Source organism: Brachionichthys hirsutus, chromosome 14, assembly GCF_040956055.1.
Source record: "Brachionichthys hirsutus isolate HB-005 chromosome 14, CSIRO-AGI_Bhir_v1, whole genome shotgun sequence".
Taxonomy (NCBI): Eukaryota; Metazoa; Chordata; class Actinopteri; order Lophiiformes; family Brachionichthyidae; genus Brachionichthys; species Brachionichthys hirsutus.
In genome coordinates this window covers 12,398,990-12,417,238 of record NC_090910.1, presented here as the reverse complement: position 1 = coordinate 12,417,238, position 18,249 = coordinate 12,398,990, and the positions used below count along the sequence as shown (strand labels likewise).

General features: G+C 56.3%; 3 protein-coding genes across 3 annotated transcripts; 2 read left to right on the top strand and 1 right to left on the bottom strand.

Moving 5' to 3' along the window:
• Positions 1-627, bottom strand: LOC137904130 (octapeptide-repeat protein T2-like). The gene has a single exon (XM_068748293.1). It carries the CDS (start codon positions 625-627, stop codon positions 1-3), a length of 627 nt encoding a protein of 208 aa, XP_068604394.1.
• A 178-nt stretch (positions 628-805) lies between these two features.
• Positions 806-8,569, top strand: phex (phosphate regulating endopeptidase homolog, X-linked). Its single transcript, XM_068747743.1, has 22 exons — positions 806-1,230; positions 2,590-2,646; positions 2,720-2,881; positions 2,989-3,072; positions 3,354-3,580; positions 4,428-4,496; positions 4,622-4,738; positions 4,838-4,921; positions 5,000-5,142; positions 5,250-5,343; positions 5,905-6,033; positions 6,246-6,347; positions 6,713-6,790; positions 6,858-6,961; positions 7,038-7,096; positions 7,217-7,271; positions 7,351-7,418; positions 7,494-7,624; positions 7,694-7,759; positions 7,830-7,934; positions 8,018-8,094; positions 8,172-8,569. Exons 1-22 carry the CDS (start codon positions 1,107-1,109, stop codon positions 8,272-8,274), a joined length of 2,238 nt encoding a protein of 745 aa, XP_068603844.1. The 5' UTR covers positions 806-1,106; the 3' UTR covers positions 8,275-8,569.
• A 2,405-nt stretch (positions 8,570-10,974) lies between these two features.
• ptchd1 (patched domain containing 1) lies at positions 10,975-16,834 on the top strand. Its single transcript, XM_068748154.1, has 5 exons — positions 10,975-11,322; positions 12,652-13,354; positions 15,033-15,445; positions 15,530-15,658; positions 15,734-16,834. The coding sequence occupies exons 1-5, from the start codon at positions 10,975-10,977 to the stop codon at positions 16,832-16,834; spliced, it is 2,694 nt and encodes an 897-aa protein (XP_068604255.1).
• The last annotated feature ends 1,415 nt before the right edge of the window (positions 16,835-18,249 follow it).

Sequence of the window (18,249 nt, the reverse complement as noted above, 5' to 3'; positions counted from 1 at the left end):
CTACACAAACATGAACACACACAGAGAGTACACAGCCGGGTCCTCTCTGGGTCCTGTCCTGGTCCTGTCCTGGTCCTGTCCTGGTCCTCTCTGGGTCCTGTCCGGGTCCTCTCTGGGTCCTCTCTGGGTCCTCTCTGGGTCCTGTCCGGGTCCTCTCTGGGTCCTCTCTGGGTCCTGTCTGGGTCCTCTTTGGGTCCTCTCTTGGTCCTGTCCGGGTCCTCTCTGGGTCCTCTCTGGGTCCTGTCTGGGTCCTCTTTGGGTCCTCTCTTGGTCCTGTCCGGGTCCTCTCTGGGTCCTGTCTGGGTCCTCTCTGGGTCCTCTCTTGGTCCTCTCTGGGTCCTGTCTGGGTCCTCTCTGGGTCCTCTCTTGGTCCTCTCTGGGTCCTGTCCTGGTCCTCTGTGGGTCCTGTCCGGGATCTGTCCGGGTCCTCTCTGGGTCCTGTCCGGGTCCTCTCTGGGTCCTGTCTGGGTCCTCTCTGGGTCCTCTCTGGGTCCTCTCTGGGTCCTGTCTGGGTCCTCTCCGGGTCCTCTCCGGGTCCTGTCCGGGTCCTCTCTGGGTCCTCTCTGGGTCCTGTCCGGGTCCTCCGTCTTCCTCCCTTCCCCCACGGCCGTGAACGTGAGCGTTCATCGCTTGGTTGCGTTTCTTGCGGCCCTGAGATGAACCGGTGACTCGCTACTCATCGCTGGGGGGCCTGCTCCTTTCTGTGCAGGAGGGAGGAGTGTCTGGGGGGAGGAGGAGGAGGAGGAGGAGGAGGAGGAAGGGTTTGAGGAGCCAGGGTGAAGTTGTAGTCGCTGATGTCGAGGGGGAAGCCTGCTGGCCTGACCGGAGCAGATCTAACGGCGATGCTCTTTAGCCTCGCTTTCTTGTTTCTTTGTTTGCTGGAGTTTTGAAGGAATGTGTGTGTGTGTGTGTGTGTGTGTGTGATCTCCAGCTCTGTGTGTGTGTGTGTGTGTGTGTGATCTCCAGCTCTGCGTGTGTGTGTGTGTGTGTGATCTCCAGCTCTGTGTGTGTGTGTGTGATCTCCAGCTCTGCGTGTGTGTGTGTGTGTGTGTGTGTGTGTGTGTGTGTGCGTGTGTGTGTGTGTGTGTGATCTCCAGCTGGAAGTCATGGAGCTGGAGCGTTCAGGCGGCGGGGGGCTTAAACCTGAGAGGGGCAGCGCTCGTCTCTACAGGATAGCGTTGGTTGTGTGTTCGTGTCTCTGCGCTGCTCTGCTGCTCGCACTCATAATTGGTAAGTTCAACGCACACACACACACACACACACACACACCCTCAACCTGAATTATATTTTAGAAGGACTTTGGTGGGAATCTATGGAGCACGGCGGCGTCAGATTAGAGAACATGCAGAATGTAAATCCCACCGGTGGGGGCTCGCCACTGGGGGGCGACTCCTGGGTCACTGGCGTCCCGCTATTTTTGGTTCATATAAGGTTTCAAAAACAACCACATGCAGAACTCTGCGTGACGGGCGGGGACGTGCACGCCGCTCTGTGGGTATTATTTAAAGCACAATGTCACTTCAATTAGCAGGGAAGTGGTGCGGTGGGTAGTGGGTGGGGCAGTGGGCGGGGCTGTGGGTGGGGCGCGGGGTGGGGGGGGGGGGCAGTGAACAATAATTAACGCAGATATCTTGAAATAAACTTCAAACTAAACGTCCCAAAATGAGCGATGTGCATCTAAAGTGCAGCAAAACAAAATGTTCAATTCTCCGTGCTGCTCAGAAACGGCGTGATTAAATCTGATTAAAGATATTAAATCTGATTAAAGATATTAAATCTGATTAAATCTGATTAAAGATATTAAATCTGATTAAAGATATTACATCTGATTAAAGCTGATTAAGGTGAAATATCCGAGCGTTTCCGTCTCTCCTGCTCCGATTGGTGAAATAAATCCTGTACAGGAAGCCGCTAGCTGTCAATCAGGAGCTCGGGTTAGCTTAGCACGAACCCTGGTCCCCCCGCTGAGATGATCCAGATCCACAGCCACTCAGCGGGTCTAACAGCAGAACCGCCCCGGTCCACCCGGACCCTCCTCTGGTTGCTGGAAACCCGCTGGCTCGTCCGTTTGCTTCCCTGTCGGGTGAAGAAGGTCGATCTGATCTGGAGTCACAGAACCAAGCTCGGGCAGGCGGGTCGGTCCGGGGCGGGTCGGAGCGTTCAGCCCCCCCCCCCCCCCCCCCCCCCCCCGAGGCCAGACATGGTGTTGCTCCACTCATTTGGTTGCTAAATCCTTCGTGGGCCTGCGGTTCCTCTCCTCCCACGCAGGAGCTCGGTTCTCCTCCTCCATCGAGGAACGGAAGCGGTTTCCCAGCGGGGAGGCGTAAACAGCGGGGGGGGCCCGCCTCCAGCTCCTTAGCCGTGGTGGGTCGAGTAATTACGATCCCTGGTTGGTTTCTTGAAAACAAGCTGTTAGATTTTAGGGTGGATCCAATCCAGACATATTTCCGAATGTCTCCGGTTCTCAGACTTCCAAAGTTAATAACTTTTCCGCAGCTTCTCAGAACGGAAGCTTTAGCAACCGAAATGTTGTAACACAAATAAAGGTCACGTCTGGTTTCACGTTTCACTTCTCAATCTTCCTCCCAGTCTCTCAGAAGTCGCGTCGGGACGAGTTCTGTCTGAGCCCGGAATGCGTCGAAGCAGGTGAGGCGGACCGGGATCCCTTCCGTCTCGGCTTCCGGGACGAGTTTTCATCCCGTCGTCTTCCACCTTTCAGCCGGATCCATCCTGGGAAAGATGGATCAGTCCGTCGACCCCTGCGAGGACTTCTACACGTACTCCTGTGGCGGGTGGATCAGAGACAACCCGATACCCGAGGACTCCTCGGTGTACGGGATCTACCCCTGGCTACGGCAACACGTAGACGTCAAACTCAAAGGTGGGCGCGGCGTTCCAATCGACGTCTGAAACGGAAATATAAGGAATGCGAGAGTCTTTGAGAGTTTCGTGGCGCTAACGTTAATTATTCGTTCGGACCCTCGTCAGAGTTACTCGAAGCTCCTTCGGGTCCGGATGAGCTGGAAGCAGTGACGAAGGCTAAGGTCCTCTACCGCTCCTGCATGAACGAGAGTGAGTCCAAACATGATGCTAACCGGGCCCCGGCCCCCAATGGGAGGCTCTGGCTTTTGGCTAACGCTAACCCTCCTATGGCTGTTTGAGTCGGGTGGCTCTTTCCCAAAATATCCCCAACGTCCATGTCTAGATCCAGGTCCTCACAAACACACCGTGAGGGACAGTCGAGAAGGTGAGGCTTTACTGCCCCCTGTGGCCCAGCTGCGTCGCTGCAGGTGAAAAGAAACGGACGTAAATCAAATAAAGAGCTTAGATAATTTCGGTTTCTCGTCTCGCAGCGATCCTGGAGAAGCTGGACTCCAAGCCGTTGCTGAAGACGCTGAAGCAGCCCGAGTTTCGGTGGCCTGTCGTGGGGGATGGGCTGGGCGGGGACTACAGGTGGTCGGCGGAGCGGTGGGACCTCGTGAAGACTCTGGCAGAGTTGAGGAACCGGCACAGTAAGAGCGTCCTGATTCGCCTTTTCGTCTCCCCCGATGAGAAAAACTCCTCGTACTACATCATCAAGGTGAGACGTCCACACGTCCTGTTCTTATGGTTACATTTAGAAATCACCGCTTTAAACTATTTTGTTACCTGTAGATGGAGACAGACTTGCTGTGTTACCTGTAAGACTAAGCTAAGCGGCATAGCTGCTAGCCACAAGCTGTGGGAACCGACTGGTTTTGTTGTGTCTCTGATTGTGTCGTGGCAACGACCAGTAAGACTAGCGATAAACTAGCAATAGACTAGCGATAGACTAGAAATAGACTAGCGATAAACTAGCAATAGACTAGCGATAGACTAGAAATAGACTAGCGATAAACTAGCAATAGACTAGCGATAGACTAGAAATAGACGTGTATTAGACTTTAATAGACTAGTAATAGACGTGTATTAGACTTTAATAGACTAGTAATAGACGTGTATTAGACTTTAATAGACTAGTAATAGACGTGTATTAGACTTTAATAGACTAGTAATAGACGTGTATTAGACTTTAATAGACTAGTAATAGATGTGTATTAGACTTTAATAGACTAGTAATAGATGTGTATTAGACTTTAATAGACTAGTAATAGACGTGTATTAGACTTTAATAGACTAGTAATAGACGTGTATTAGACTTTAATAAACTAGTAATAGACGTGTATTAGACTTTAATAGACTAGTAATAGACGTGTATTAGACTTTAATAGACTAGTAATAGACGTGTATTAGACTTTAATAGACTAGTAATAGACGTGTATTAGACTTTAATAGACTAGTAATAGACGTGTATTAGACTTTAATAGACTAGTAATAGACGTGTTCTGGATCTTCACGCTGCAGAAACGTGCTAAACCGATGCTAACCTGCTGTCTGTGTTCGTGTAGCTCGATCAGCCGTCGTTGTCTCTGTCCTCCGGGGAGTACTACATCAGCAACACCTCCTCCGCCCAGGCGGTGAGTTTCTGCCCTTTTACTCGTCTTCTAGGAGCGATTGGCTGTGGCAGCAGCGTTTAGCTGATTGATCCTCGGTGTTTGAACTCGTTGTGCGTCTCTGAGGCTGCCCCCCCCCCCCCCCCCAGTACCGAGCCGCCCTGCTGGCTTTGATGGTGGACGTCGCCGTCATGCTGGGCGCTCCAGAGAAGGCGGCGCTGACCCAGATGGAAAGGGCTCTCGCCTTCGAGATCCAACTGGCTCATGTAAAGACGTCACGTCAGATAATCGGTGGAGATCTGCTCCGCTGCTCACGATGAATAAACGTCGCAGCGATCTATTGATCGGTTCTGTTGCGTATCCAGATCCTGGTTCCCTATGAAGACCGATCCAGCGAGACCTCGTACGTCAGGAAGAGCCTGTCCAGCCTGCAGGAGGAGATCCCGCAGGTATCGAACTACACACCCGTCCGGTCCGTCGGCTTTCACCAGACTTCATCTCTAGTTATTGATTCTCTCACCCTAAAGTTCAATTGGCTGGGATTCGTAAAACGTGTGGTGGAGTCTAAGGACGATCCGGATCGGTCCGTCTCCTCCTCGGAGCCCGTCATCGCCAGAGCCATGCCGTACTTCAAGGCACTGGTCAGACTCATTAACAGCACAGATCCCAGGTCAGCGCACACACACACACACACACACACACACACCGACGCCTCATTATCAGTACATTACAGAGTAATCAGATTACATTAACCACGTCCCTCCTGCCGCCTCCCAGGACTGTGGCGAACTACGTGGAGTGGAGGAGCGTCTTCTCCAGGATCACCTCCCTGAGCCGGCGCTTCCTCTTCAGATACTTGGACTTCGCTCGGGTCGGTACCGATGGAGCGTAACAACCCGGACGGTTCTGATGGATGCTTTACAGATTAATATCGGGATTTTAAATTAGGTCGTAAATCAAAGGTTTTATATTTTTGGAAATCAATTTAACATGAGCCTGAATAATTCATGTGGATCTTAATATGCAGACGAGTCTTTTTTCTCAAACTCGTAACTCCGGTCAGCGAATCCAGCGTATGAACCGAAGGCGGGTGAATTTGGGCGAGAACCAATCAGGGTTCCTTCTCCAGAGGGTCCCTGGGATCCCAGATGATTTAAGACCCTTATTTAAACCCTGCTGGTTGAGTTTAAGTTTAACAGAACTCACAGGGTCTCGCTGATCATGCTCATGCTAATACCTTTAGCATAGCATAGCATAGCGTAGCATAGAGTAAATATTTCAGCTCAATAAAGCTTTTAAATTACATCTTCCATTCCAGAAATGTTTGGCGGACTGAGAAACTTCACGGCGAAGATGACGGGGTTTCTCAGAGTGAACTGTTCCTTTAAATTGTGGGCGGAGTCGTCTCACCTTGCGTCTGCCTCCTCGCCAGGTGACCACAGGTGCGACCTCTCTGACCCCGCGCTGGGACAAGTGCGTCAACTACGTGGAGAACTCGCTTGTTTACGCCACCGGGCGCCTCTTTGTCGACACCCACTTCCAGGAGGACAAGAAGCACATGGCGAGTGTGTCCGGCACGCCGTGACATCACACCGGCAGGCCGTGACGTCACACCGGCAGGCCGTGACATCACACCGGCACGCCGTGACATCACACCGGCACGCCGTGACGTCACACCTTCCACCGAGTGTTCTGTTTCTGCGCCGGCTGCGCTCCGAGAGGCTTTTACCGGCGCCTCTCGGAGCGCTGCTGATGGCGCCGGGTGTTTTCCAGATGGAGGAGCTGATCGACGGGATTCGCTGGGCGTTCATCGACATGTTGGAGACGGAGAACGACTGGATGGACCGACCGACGAGGGAGCGAGCCGTCCAGAAGGTAGGAGCAGCTTGCTGTCTGATGAGTTAAACCTGCTTTAACGTGTTTTTCAGCCACTAGGGGGCGGCGCGGGAAAAACGTCCAGTGTTTTATTCACTTGTTTATTTAATTGCTGAATTATCCACCGGCTGCAACGTTAAAGGAGAGCAAGGAGGATAAACCGGCATCAGAGAGCTTTGTGGTTCCCGGGGGGGTTGGTCCTGGTGTTTTAGCTCCGCCCACCAGGTGGTTGGTTGGAAACAGGAGAACAACCTGTGGTGTTTGGGTTTGGTGTAGGACACAGGCGGAGCTGAGAGCTAAAGTCCGGTTCTACAGACTAAAGTCCGGTTCCAGATCTCCATCCTGACTTTGGGTTCCGCCTCCAGGCTCACGCGGTCCTGGCGAAGGTCGGCTACCCGGAGTTCATTCTGAACGACACCTACCTGAGTGAAGACCTGAAGCAGGTTGGTGCCGCTCCTCTCCCCGACGTTTCGGGCTCCTCGGTTCTGACCGTTTGTGTTTGCGTCTCAGCTCGAGTTCAGCGAGAAGGATTACTACGGCAACGTGATGCAGACGCTGAAATTCATCGGCCAGTCCGACGTCTCCTGGCTCCGGAAGACCGTCCCGCGGCGGGAGTGAGTCCCGCCCGCCCGCCCGCCGCGTGGCGCGCCGCTCTTTATCGACGTTCACGCTCGTACGTTTGCGCCGCAGGTGGTTCACCAACCCGACGACCGTCAACGCCTTCTACAGCGTGTCCACCAATCAGATCAGTGAGTGACGCTGCGATGCGCTGGCGACGCGGCCGGGGTGTACGCCACCTCTCGCCTGTAGTCGGCTGGGATGGGCTCCAGCGGAACCCTTCCTGGACTGACGTGGACTTTGTCCTTCAGGGTTCCCGGCTGGGGAGCTCCAGAAGCCGTTCTTCTGGGGGGGAGGGTACCCCAGGTGAGACTGAAACCACGCTGGACCCAGAGGAACCCAGAACGTTCCGTAGCTCACCGCCATTTTGAACTTGATCCCCCAGATCTCTCAGCTACGGCGCCATCGGCGTGATCGTCGGCCACGAGTTGACGCACGGCTTCGACAGTAACGGTGAGGACCGGGCCGACCGCCGGGACCGTCGCCGGTGAGGAGGAAACCTTTCCGACCGCGCTTCCTCTGAAACAGGTCGCAAGTTCGACAAAGACGGGAACCTGGAGAAGTGGTGGACCAAGGCGTCGGAGAAGGCCTTCCAGGACAAGAGCCAGTGCGTGGTCGACCAGTACGACGGCTACGCCTGGGAGGAGGCGGGGCTCAACGTAAGAACCGCCGTTTGGCTCGCCACAATCACCGGCGCGGCACCGCTGACCGTGGGCGTTCTCCCGCAGGTACGCGGGAAGAGGACGCTGGCGGAGAACATCGCCGACAACGGAGGAATACGGGAGGCTTTCAGGGTACGGTCTCCGGTTGGGGTTCTGGACCCGGAGTCTGGTCCACCTCAAAATGACTTCCCTTTGCACGCAGGCCTACAGGAAGTGGGTCGATGAGAGCCGGGCGGGTGAGGAGGAGCCTCTGCTGCCCGGAGTCGGGCTCACCAACAACCAGCTGTTCTTCCTGAGCTACGCTCATGTGAGAACCCAGAACCCATGTTCTGTTCCGGTCCCGTCGAACTAAGTTCTGACCCGTCGCTGTGGTGTCGTTCGGACCCGTAGGTGAGGTGCAGCTCGTACCGGCCAGAGGCGGCCATAGAACAGATCCACAGCGGGGCCCACAGCCCACCGAAGTACAGGTGAGCCTCCGAGCGCGGCGGGGCGGGGCGGGGCGGGGCGGGGCGCGGCACCTGACCATGTCCCCGCGTCCCTGCAGGGTCATCGGAGCAATGAGCAACTACGAGGAGTTTCGGAACGCCTTCCACTGCCCCGAGTCGTCGGTCATGAACCGGGGTGCGGGGTCCTGCCGGGTGTGGTGACCTCTGACCTCAGCGTGAGCCGGGGCCGTGCTGGCGGCTCGTCTAATGAATAATTTACTGCTGTAATTATGACTGAAGCCGTTTAACGGCACTAATTTATGGATTATAGAAATGTTGCTACGCCTTTGTTAGCTTTTATTAGCTTTTATTAGCTCTCAATGTTCTAGGATAAAGAAAATGTTTCTTTAAAGTGCACCTTTATGTCAAAGTTTACAGTAATTATTTGATTCGTGGTCAGGATCACGTGACTACTTTCTGCTTCACGTGATTACAAAGAAAAATAAAATATCATATATAAAGAAACACGACTGAATATTCTCTGCCTACAGAACGGCGACTGCGTACTACGTTAGCTACGTACGTTAGCTTGTCATGCTAACCTAACATGCTCATTCGAAAACGTTTTCGATTCCTCGTGAGCGCTTTGGCGGCCACGCTGAAAGACTTTGACACACGGCCACACTGCCCCCCAGTGGCCCCCCATGGTACCGCTACTTGCGCACATTTATTAGTTTTCAGGAAGCAAATGGGAACTGAAATCACTCGGAGAGCGCTGACCTCCGCCTAGCTCCTCATTTGTTTTAGCTGTATTTATTTTCATTTTGCGGCTCGTAACTCCTCAAACTGTCTCCATTCAACGATTTTCCTCCAGACCTGCCGGCGCGCGTTCATATCGCCGCATCTCCATCATTTATATCGGCAGTTCCCATGGCAACGTGCTCTTAAACTCTGCCATGAGATCAGCCCGCCAGGTGGGAGGCGGCATCGACGACGCGTCTCCGGTGGTGAATTAGACGCTCTTCATCAGAGGCGGATCTGACCGCTGTAAGAAATAAACCGGTTTGGTTTCCAGACTGGGTTTAATCCAGATCAATCGCCTCATCTCTGCATCCGGCTGCGTCTGTCTTCTGTAATCAAATCCGTCCAACAGGCCACGACTTCCTCTTCCTCGCTGTCCCTCCTCTTCTGCTCCTCCTCCTCCTCCATCACTCCCTCCTCCTTCCTGGCCTCCTGAGCCTGATGCTGAGGGTGCAGAGAAGGAGATAAAGACGGATGGGCCGGAGGAGAGGGAGGAAATGATGCAGAGAAGACGAGAATAAAAGAAAAGCCTGCGTTCATCCGGCTCCGGAGGCTGGAGTCGGGATTCATCCGGACCGGCTGCCTGAACCACCTCAACCGGCTCCTTTCAGCCCGGAGGAGAACCCGGCTCCACTTCCGGAGTCGTCTGAGCTCCTCGTCCGATCACTGAGACTAAAACAGGACGGCGTCCGGCTCCACGGCGTCCGGAGAGCGTCCGTGGAGCCGGACGGCGTCCGGAGAGCGTCCGTGGTTCTGCTCTTCGTCCGGTCCGGTCCATAAACTAGAATTTAATTCACTTCGGCAACACACGGGCAGAAATCACCGTGCCGTTCTAAACCGCCCTGTAATGGAGCCGAAAGCCGCCGGAGTCTGGAGCCCTCTGCTGGTGGGAGGCTGGAATCTGCAGCTCTGATTCGCTCCTCTCCCTGAGGGACACCTCCAGCCGAACCAGGATCAGGATCCGTCTCTCGGCCGTCCAGCGTGAATGAATAATAGAGCAGCGGAGGAAGAGGACGGGAGGACAGGAGGCGGGGCCTCTGGGTCCATGCAGCTCTTTAATTATAGAGGAGCTGGGACATCCCATAATAATCATGGAGCTGCAGGGTGTGCACGTTTTCTCCTCTGTCTTCATCCCTCTCTCCTCTTCCTCCTTCCTCCGGGATGCTAATGGGTTTAGAGGCTAATTGAGGCCTAATTGAATCAAGGATTAGAAGATGACTCAGCACTTTTTAGTGTTTTGTTCTTTTCTATCAGCAGCGTGTTCTTATTAAAGGAGCAGTTCACCCAAAAGGGAACATTAAGGGCTTTATCTGCCCCCCCTCCCCGGTTATATTTCAAAACCGGGACCGGAAATAGGTTTTTATTCCACTGGGAATATCAAACGGATTCTTTTTTTTCTAACGTTCCTGCTTCAGCTGTTTGATGTTTTGATGACGTCACACACGCAGTAATAAAAACTACTTGTTGATGTCTTTTAAACGGATCAAAGACCTTTAGAGATGGAACTGCTGCAAATCTGCGTTTGTTTCTCTGCAATGTGGCGGCGGAGAGGGGCGGGGAGAGAGAGAGAGAGAGGGAGAGAGAGAGAGAGAGAGAGAAACAGGGAGAGAGAGAGAGCGAGCCGGTGCCCGGTTGGAGAGCCGCCGATCAGCGACGCGTCTTCTCCAGCAGCGCAGCCCGCTGGCGGACGTCAAACCACCGGGCCGGTGAGGACAGGAGGAGCCGGACACCGGACAGCTTCCTGCCGCAGCGGATCCGGTACCGACGCACCTGGTTCCGGCGGGGGGGCCACCCTCGCAGCGCCGGGTCTCCTCTGCAACCTGTCCGAGTGCGCAGCGCTGATTGGTCGGTTGGAGGAGGGAGCTTCAAGTCTCATCATGACTCCGCTCGATGGAGGTCCGTCCACGCCGCGGGGGGGGGGACCGACCCGCCCCGACCCGTAGACCGGGACCCGGGACCGGGGACCGGGGTCGGATCCTCCGCGGCTGCTGACCTCCTGCTCCGGGGGGACAAAGCCCCCCCCCCCACCGGGGCGACACCCACGGAGCCCCCCCGATGCTCGGCGCTGCTCCGGGGCTTTCCGGTCGGTGGGAGCGGCTCGAGCCGCGGCCGCGCGCTCGGATGCTGCGCCAGGTGTTGCACGCGGGCCTGGGGCGCGCGTTCCACGCCCTGGGCCGGTTCGTGGCGAGCCACCCGGTGTTCTTCGCCTCCGCGCCGGTGCTCCTCTCCGTCCTGCTGGGGGCCAGCTTCAGCCGGTACCGGGTGGAGCGGGACGTGGAGAGCCTGCTGGCCCCCAAACACAGCCTGGCCAAGATCGAGGGTAACCTGGTGGAGAGCCTGTTCCCCGTGAACCGCTCCAAGCACGCGCTCTACTCCGACCTGCAGACACCGGGCCGGTACGGGCGCGTGATCGTCACCGGCAGGAAGGGGAGCGTGCTGGAGCCGGTGCACCTGGACGCCGTGTTAAAGGTGCGTAAACGCGCGCCGAGCAGTGAGCAGGGGCGGTCCCAGACAGGAAGTTGGACTGGAGTTGCCCCCCCCCTTGACTGTTAATGGTTTAATTTAGTAATAATTTATTATTATTAATAATAATAATATGGAGCACATGTAAATTAATAAAAGCTAACACACTCTGTTGCTAGCTGACATTAGCTGGTGTTATCAAAGTGGTTTATTTGCTTTTGTTGTTGCTTGTTAAAACTGATTTAATGTCAAGTCCTGCAATAAAACGCATCAAGCCACGCCCCTTCCTGTAATGACAAATGAAAAAATAACATTAAAATGATAAATATCATCTTCATCCTCATCATCCTCACACAGTGAGGAAGCAGAGCGTTTTGATTGGCTCCCAGGCGCCCGTCTCCGCCTCGGCGTTGCTAAATGCATTGATTAGCGTTAGCGCCGCGCCCCAGGAGCAATTAGCCGAATCATTTCACCGAGTTACGGGACTGTGATCCGGAGCTCGCTGGCGATTCGCCTCGTCCGCGCGCATCAAACATGGCCGACCCAGCTGGTGGCGGCGGCCTGCTGCAGTTGGCCGGAGCTTCAGGGCCTCCTGCTGTGAGGCAGACGGGAGTGAAGGATAAACAAATCTGTTCAGAGGCGGAGCCTATTCAGTGAATTTACTGATTCAAGGCGGAAGACTTAAATATTCGGGCGGCGTTTTTACCACGGTCGTCCTCTGCAGCGCTCGCCGGGGCACACGCTGGCATCAGACCTGTTGCTTAGTAACCACGCCGCGGATGCTGCCACTGTTGTCCTCTAACCAAAATAACGGAGGGAGGGTTCATTCTGTCGAGCAAAAGCACACCCTCCCCCACACGTCGCCGCCACGGGGGCCAACGAACGCCGTTTCAGTCGCCAGCGATTCACGGTCCTCTACTGATGGACCGACAGGTGGGACCCGGTGACATAGAGATCTGATCTGACCCCAGAATAAAGGTCGCGTTCATCGTCGCGCTGGCCCTGGACTGTGATTTTGAATAAAGTTTTAGCATACACGAGGCTAGCTGAAGCGAACGCGCTGTCCCTGAACTGTGATTTTGAATAAAGTTTTAGCATACACGAGGCTAGCTGAAGCGAACGCGCTGTCCCTGAACTGTGATTTTGAATAAAGTTTTAGCATACACGAGGCTAGCTGAAGCTAACGCGCTGTCCCTGAACTGTGATTTTGAATAAAGTTTTAGCATACACGAGGCTAGCTGAAGCTAACGCGCTGTCCCTGAACTGTGATTTTGAATAAAGTTTTAGCATACACGAGGCTAGCTGAAGCTAACGCGCTGTCTCCTGGGCGTGCAGCTCCACCGGCGGATCTACCAGATGCAGGTGACGGTCCCGGCGACAGGTGTGAACAGCTTCAACTACTCCTTCTCCTACCTCTGTCTCCCTGACGACAAGAACGTCTGCATCATCGATGACATCATCCGCGCCATGGAGGAGATCCAGCTGGCTCGCACCTACAACCGCTCCGCCCCGCCCCTGCGCTACCCCATCACCGAGCTGGCGGACGGGCGGCGGGCGTATATCGGCCACCAGCTGGGCGGGGTGCAGAGTTGGGGGTCCAGCAGGGCAGTTGTCGGAGCCGGGGGAGACGGGGTACGTTCAGCCAGGGCGTTACATCTCACCTACTACCTCCAGGCCCGGGGGGGGCTGATGGACCAGGTGGCCGACCAATGGGAGAAGGCCTTCTGTGCCGAGCTGCAGCACTTTGCGGCGTCGCACCCTAAACTGGGGCTGTACCCTTCCACTTCTTCTTCTCTGAGGACAGACTTCCAGTTCTCCTCGGTGCTGGCACGCCGCCCCCTGCTGGCCAGCCTGGGGGTTTGCGGCGTGTTGGCGGTGCTCTGCTGCTCCATGAGGGACTGCGTGAGGTCCAAACCCTGGCTGGGGCTGCTGGCTCTGCTGTCCATCGCCCTGTCGGGCCTCACCGCCGCCGGCATCCTGAACCTGACCGGCGCCACGTACAACTCCACCTACCTGGGCATCCCCTTCGTCATGCTCGGTAAGGTGACGACTCGGCGCTCTCTGAAGCCGCAGATCCAGGTAGCACAGGTGTTTGTCATGTTTAGAGGGGGCGGGGCACCAATCAGGGACCGGACTACTTTCAGCTTCTCAGAGTCTGATTAAAAAAAATCTGATTACCAAGTTCATGCTACAGAAAATTAACCGATCAGGGGAGAAAAGTAGTCCCAAGATGGTCCTAGATCATTCAGAACCGGTCCAATACGATCCAGAAATGTCGGTGCTGAGGAGGAGGAGGAGGAGGAGGGTACTGACAAGTCATTTTGTGACTGGGGGCCAGAAACCTTATCTCAAGTCTCTGAAGTTGGACTCTGTAGGGGCCCGGATAGACCCTAGAGAACCTGAATGGTCAAAGTGGGACTTGAACCAAAGTCTCGTTGACTTTCACGGGACGGATGAAGGTCACGGCGGTGGACATTGTCATGCATGAGACTTCAAACCACGATTCATTGGCTGCTGCAGACTTGAGGTCGCAGACAAGTCAAGGTCCCGAAGGGACGGGAGGGAAGACGCCGTCCGTCTCATCCGCCCGTCTCATCCGTCCGTCTCATCCGTCCGTCTCATCCGTCCGCGCTGCGTCGGGAATGAAATGTGCTTTTTAACAACCTAATCTCGGTGTAATCTACAAAACGTCATTAGCATATCGCTATCCAGCGATGCTAACGTCGCTCGGCTGCTAATTCTTTATGGCTGTAAGACCAAAACGATGCTCCTTGAAAGACGCTTCAATTACATTCAGATGTGCTAGCCGGCTGCTAACGGACGGCACGTTAGCATCCATGCCATCGGCGACGGCGGCGAGCAATAACGAACGCCACAGGATGAGCTGCACGTGGCCGATAGCATAATTACTGAGCTATCAGGGGGAGGGACGCTGGCGTCTGAAAATAACCGGGGAGGGGGGGCATCGCTCGGGGGGGGGGGGGGGGTCGAGTGAAGGGAGAGGACGTCCAACGTCGCTCGAGGCAAGGACGGATGTCAAGGCTTCGTTTAAAAATGTCTGGACAGAAATCAACTGAATAATTAACGCCGGCGGGCCTGAGTGCATCGTGGCGCGTTTTAATAGCTCCGCCCACTTTAGAATCGGAGGCGTCGACATGTGAATCGTCTCATACGTGTAAAGACGCCTTTCGCTCGGCTCTGCGGACTCTGGAGTGTCTGGTCGCCGGGCCGCCATTGAGGAGTTAAGTGGTGAGGTTAAGAGTTGCCATGGCAACCTCAGAATAAGAGCAACAAAATGCACGAGACCGGACCGGTGGCGTGTGGATGGCTCGGTTTTCCCTGACGTGTTTGGTCCGATGCGGACACGGAGCAGCGTTAGCGTTCCCACCTGGTCGCGTCTTCGTCCACCTGACAAACGGAGTCCCGCCCCCTCTGGGTTCATCCGGCCTTCACGTCCATCAGCTGCCTGCTGACTTTGTCTCTGAGGTTTGGCGTCGATTCTGCAGCAAACGGCGTCTCCAAGCCGCTAGCGGTCCGCTGTGAGCACGGCTAACGACCTCACCGGGGCGCGACCCCATCGTCTCGGGACGCAGCTTGGTTTAATGTTTGGTTTCGTTGCATTGATAAAAGTGTTTCATATGATCCGGCCGCTAATGCTAGCAGCTAGCGTCGCGGCTAGCAGTGACGCTCCCGTCTCCGTCCCCGTCTCCCGTCAGGCCATGGGCTCTTCGGCTCCTTCGAGATGCTGTCGTCGTGGAGACGAACCCGCGAGGACCAGCACGTGAAGGAGCGCGTGGCGAGCGTCTTCGAGGACGTCATGCTGCGCTTCTCCGGCTCCACCCTGCTCCACCTGACGGCGCTGGGCCTGGCCGCCTCGCCGCTCACCAACATGGAGGCGGTGCGGCTGTTCTGCCGCGCCGCCCTGCTGGCCGTCCCCGTCAGCTACGCCTACATGCTGTCCTTCTACGGCTCCTGCCTGGTGTTCACCGGTTACCTGGAGACCGGCTACAGGCACGGCTGCTTCTGCCGGCGGGTCCCCGGACCGGACCGGCTGGACTCCAGACCCGCCTGGTACCGGTGTCTCATGCACACCCGCTACCAGGACGAGACCGCCAACAGCCACACGCCCGTAAATGCACACCCGACGCACAGCGCCGCCCTGGACGGACACGCCCACGCGGCTGACGCCGCCCACACAGACCCCCACCCTCAGGACTCCCACCTCCTGCTGGGCTGCGTGAGGCATTGCTATGGCGACTGGATCACCAACACCTACGTGAAACCCTTCGTGGTTCTGCTCTACCTGGTTTACATCTCCTTCGGGCTGATGGGCTTCCTGCAGGTGAGGTCGATCTGTACTTCCTGTTCACGCTCGCGTTACTTCCTGTCGTTTTGACGCGTGCCTTTCCGTTGTCAGGTGACCCAGGGTTCAGATCCCAGCGCGCTGGTTGCCATGGATACAGCCACAGTGTTGTACACCCGTGCCCAGCAGCGCTACTTCAGCTCGTACTCTCCCGTCATTGGATTTTACATCTACGAGAGCGCCCCCTACTGGAATACGTCGGTGCAGCGAGACCTGCTGGAATACGCCAAAGGCTTCCAGCGAATCAGCTGGCTGGAAGCGTACCTGAACTACCTGTCGGATCGGAACCAGTCCACCAGCCAGCCGCGGGCGAACTTCACCCGCACGCTTCGCCGCTCCTTCCTCCGGGAGCCGCAGTTCAGCCACTTCGCCGATGACATCATATTTGCGGAACGCGGTCAGGGCGAGGAGCCCGATCTGGCGGCGTCCCGGATCTTCCTGGTTGCCAAGACGACGGAGAACAAGCGCGAGGAGATGTCGGTGCTGCTGGACACGCTCCGCCGGCTGTCGCTGACCTCGCGCGTGCGCTTCCTGATCTTCAACCCGTCCTTCGTCTACCTGGACCGCTACGCGGCGGCGGTCAGCTCCCCCCTCAGACACTCGCTGCTGGCGGTGCTCTTCCTGTTGGGGCTGTCCTCGCTCGCCGTCGTGGAGCCGCTGGTCGCCGCGTGGCTCGGCCTCACCCTGCTGTCCGTCCAGTTCGGCGTGCTGGGCTTCATGACGCTGTGGGGCGTGGAGCTGGACTGCGTGTCCGTCTTGTGTCTGATCTCGGCCTTGGGGCACTCGGCGGACTGCAGCGGCCCCCTCCTCTGCGGGTTCGCCTCGGGTCGGGGCGACAGCAGGACTCGCTGGGTCAGCGTGGCGCTGGAGAGACACGGCGTCCCGTCGCTGCAGACGCTGATCTGCTACGCCGCCGCTCTCGTGCCTCTGGGCGCCGTGCGCTCAAACCTCACCCGCACCGTGTTCCGCTGCCTCGCCCTCACGGCCGCCTGCTCGGCCCTGCACACGCTCGCCTTCCTGCCCACCCTCCTCACCTTCCTGCCCCCCTCCAAGAGCCGGGGGCACCGGCCGGAAGGGGAGGGGCAGCGGCAGGAGGTGGAGTGCGTCGAAATGAACGACAGCACTCGAGTGGTCGACCAGATCACCACCGTCTGAAGACGGACGCCGTGGAGCGAGGAAGAGGGGGGCGGGGCGTAGTTAGAGCTCAGCGAGGAAGAGGGGGGCGGGGCGTAGTTAGAGCTCAGCGAGGAAGAGGGGGGCGGGGCGTAGTTAGAGCTCAGCGAAGAAGAGGTGGGCGGGGCGTAGTTAGAGCTCAGCGAGGAAGAGGGGGGCGGGGCGTAGTTAGAGCTCAGCGAGGAAGAGGGGGGCGGGGCGTAGTTAGAGCTCAGCGAGGAAGAGGGGGGCGGGGCGTAGTTAGAGCTCAGCGAAGAAGAGGTGGGCGGGGCGTAGTTAGAGCTCAGCGAGGAAGAGGGGGGCGGGGCGTAGTTAGAGCTCAGCGAAGAAGAGGTGGGCGGGGCGTAGTTAGAGCTCAGCGAGGAAGAGGGGGGCGGGGCGTAGTTAGAGCTCAACGAGGAAGAGGTGGGCGGGGCGTAGTTAGAGGTCAGCGAGGAAGAGGGGGGCGGGGCGTAGTTAGAGCTCAGCGAGAAAGAGGGGGGCGGGGCGTGTCAACGAGTTCCTTCAAGTTAAAGGAAGACACACATTAGCCCCGCCTCTGAAACCAGCTTCAGATCCGATCCTTCTGTCTGTTCACAAACGCAGTTGTGATGTCATCAGCTGTGATGTCATCAGACATCGAGTGTTTCTGCATCTTTGGTGGGCAAATAAAGTCAAAGCGAGAAAAAGTTCCGGCTCGTCTTTATTCCATCCGTGTAGAAGGTCAGAGGTTAAATCTATAGATGGAAAGAGACATTACTAAATGTCTCAGACGGAGACGGAGACGTCTCTGATGTCCCCGAGGTCGAGTTACAGCTGAAAGTCAAAGCACGTTCGCCTCACAAAGCCTCCATCGCTGCGTCCACGCCCGTCTCTCCTTCTGTCACTCAGGTGTCAAATGCGCTTGGTTGCTACGGCGACGGCGATGGAGCGGCACACGATGCCAGAGGCTTTATGGATTTCTGTCAGGATGACCGACACCTTCAGGTCAGTCTGTCCCAGAACCCTTTTAGCACGAGAGGAACAACACAGCGTGTCCAAGTGTTCAGGTAGCAGCGAGTCCCCTGGAGGGACCGCCGGAGGGACCGCCGGAGGGACCGCCGGAGGGACCGCCGGAGGGACCGCCGGAGGGACCCCCGGAGGGACCGCCCAGAGGGACCCCCCGGAGGAACCCCCCCCGGGCTTCCGTTGCGTCTCCTCATTGCGGACAAACAAGCAGCTTTCGTTACGAACTGAATCTCGTGAACGAACCTGAAGCCGCATAAAAATACAAATTCATGAAAAGTTCTGATACTTAAATGTAAACTTTACGTGTGGATTGTAAATGTTTGTTTCCACCGGACTGATCAGGGTCTGATCGAAGGTTTCTGCCAAGTCAAGGCAGGTCAAAACCGTGACTTGAAACCGTCCTGAGTCTC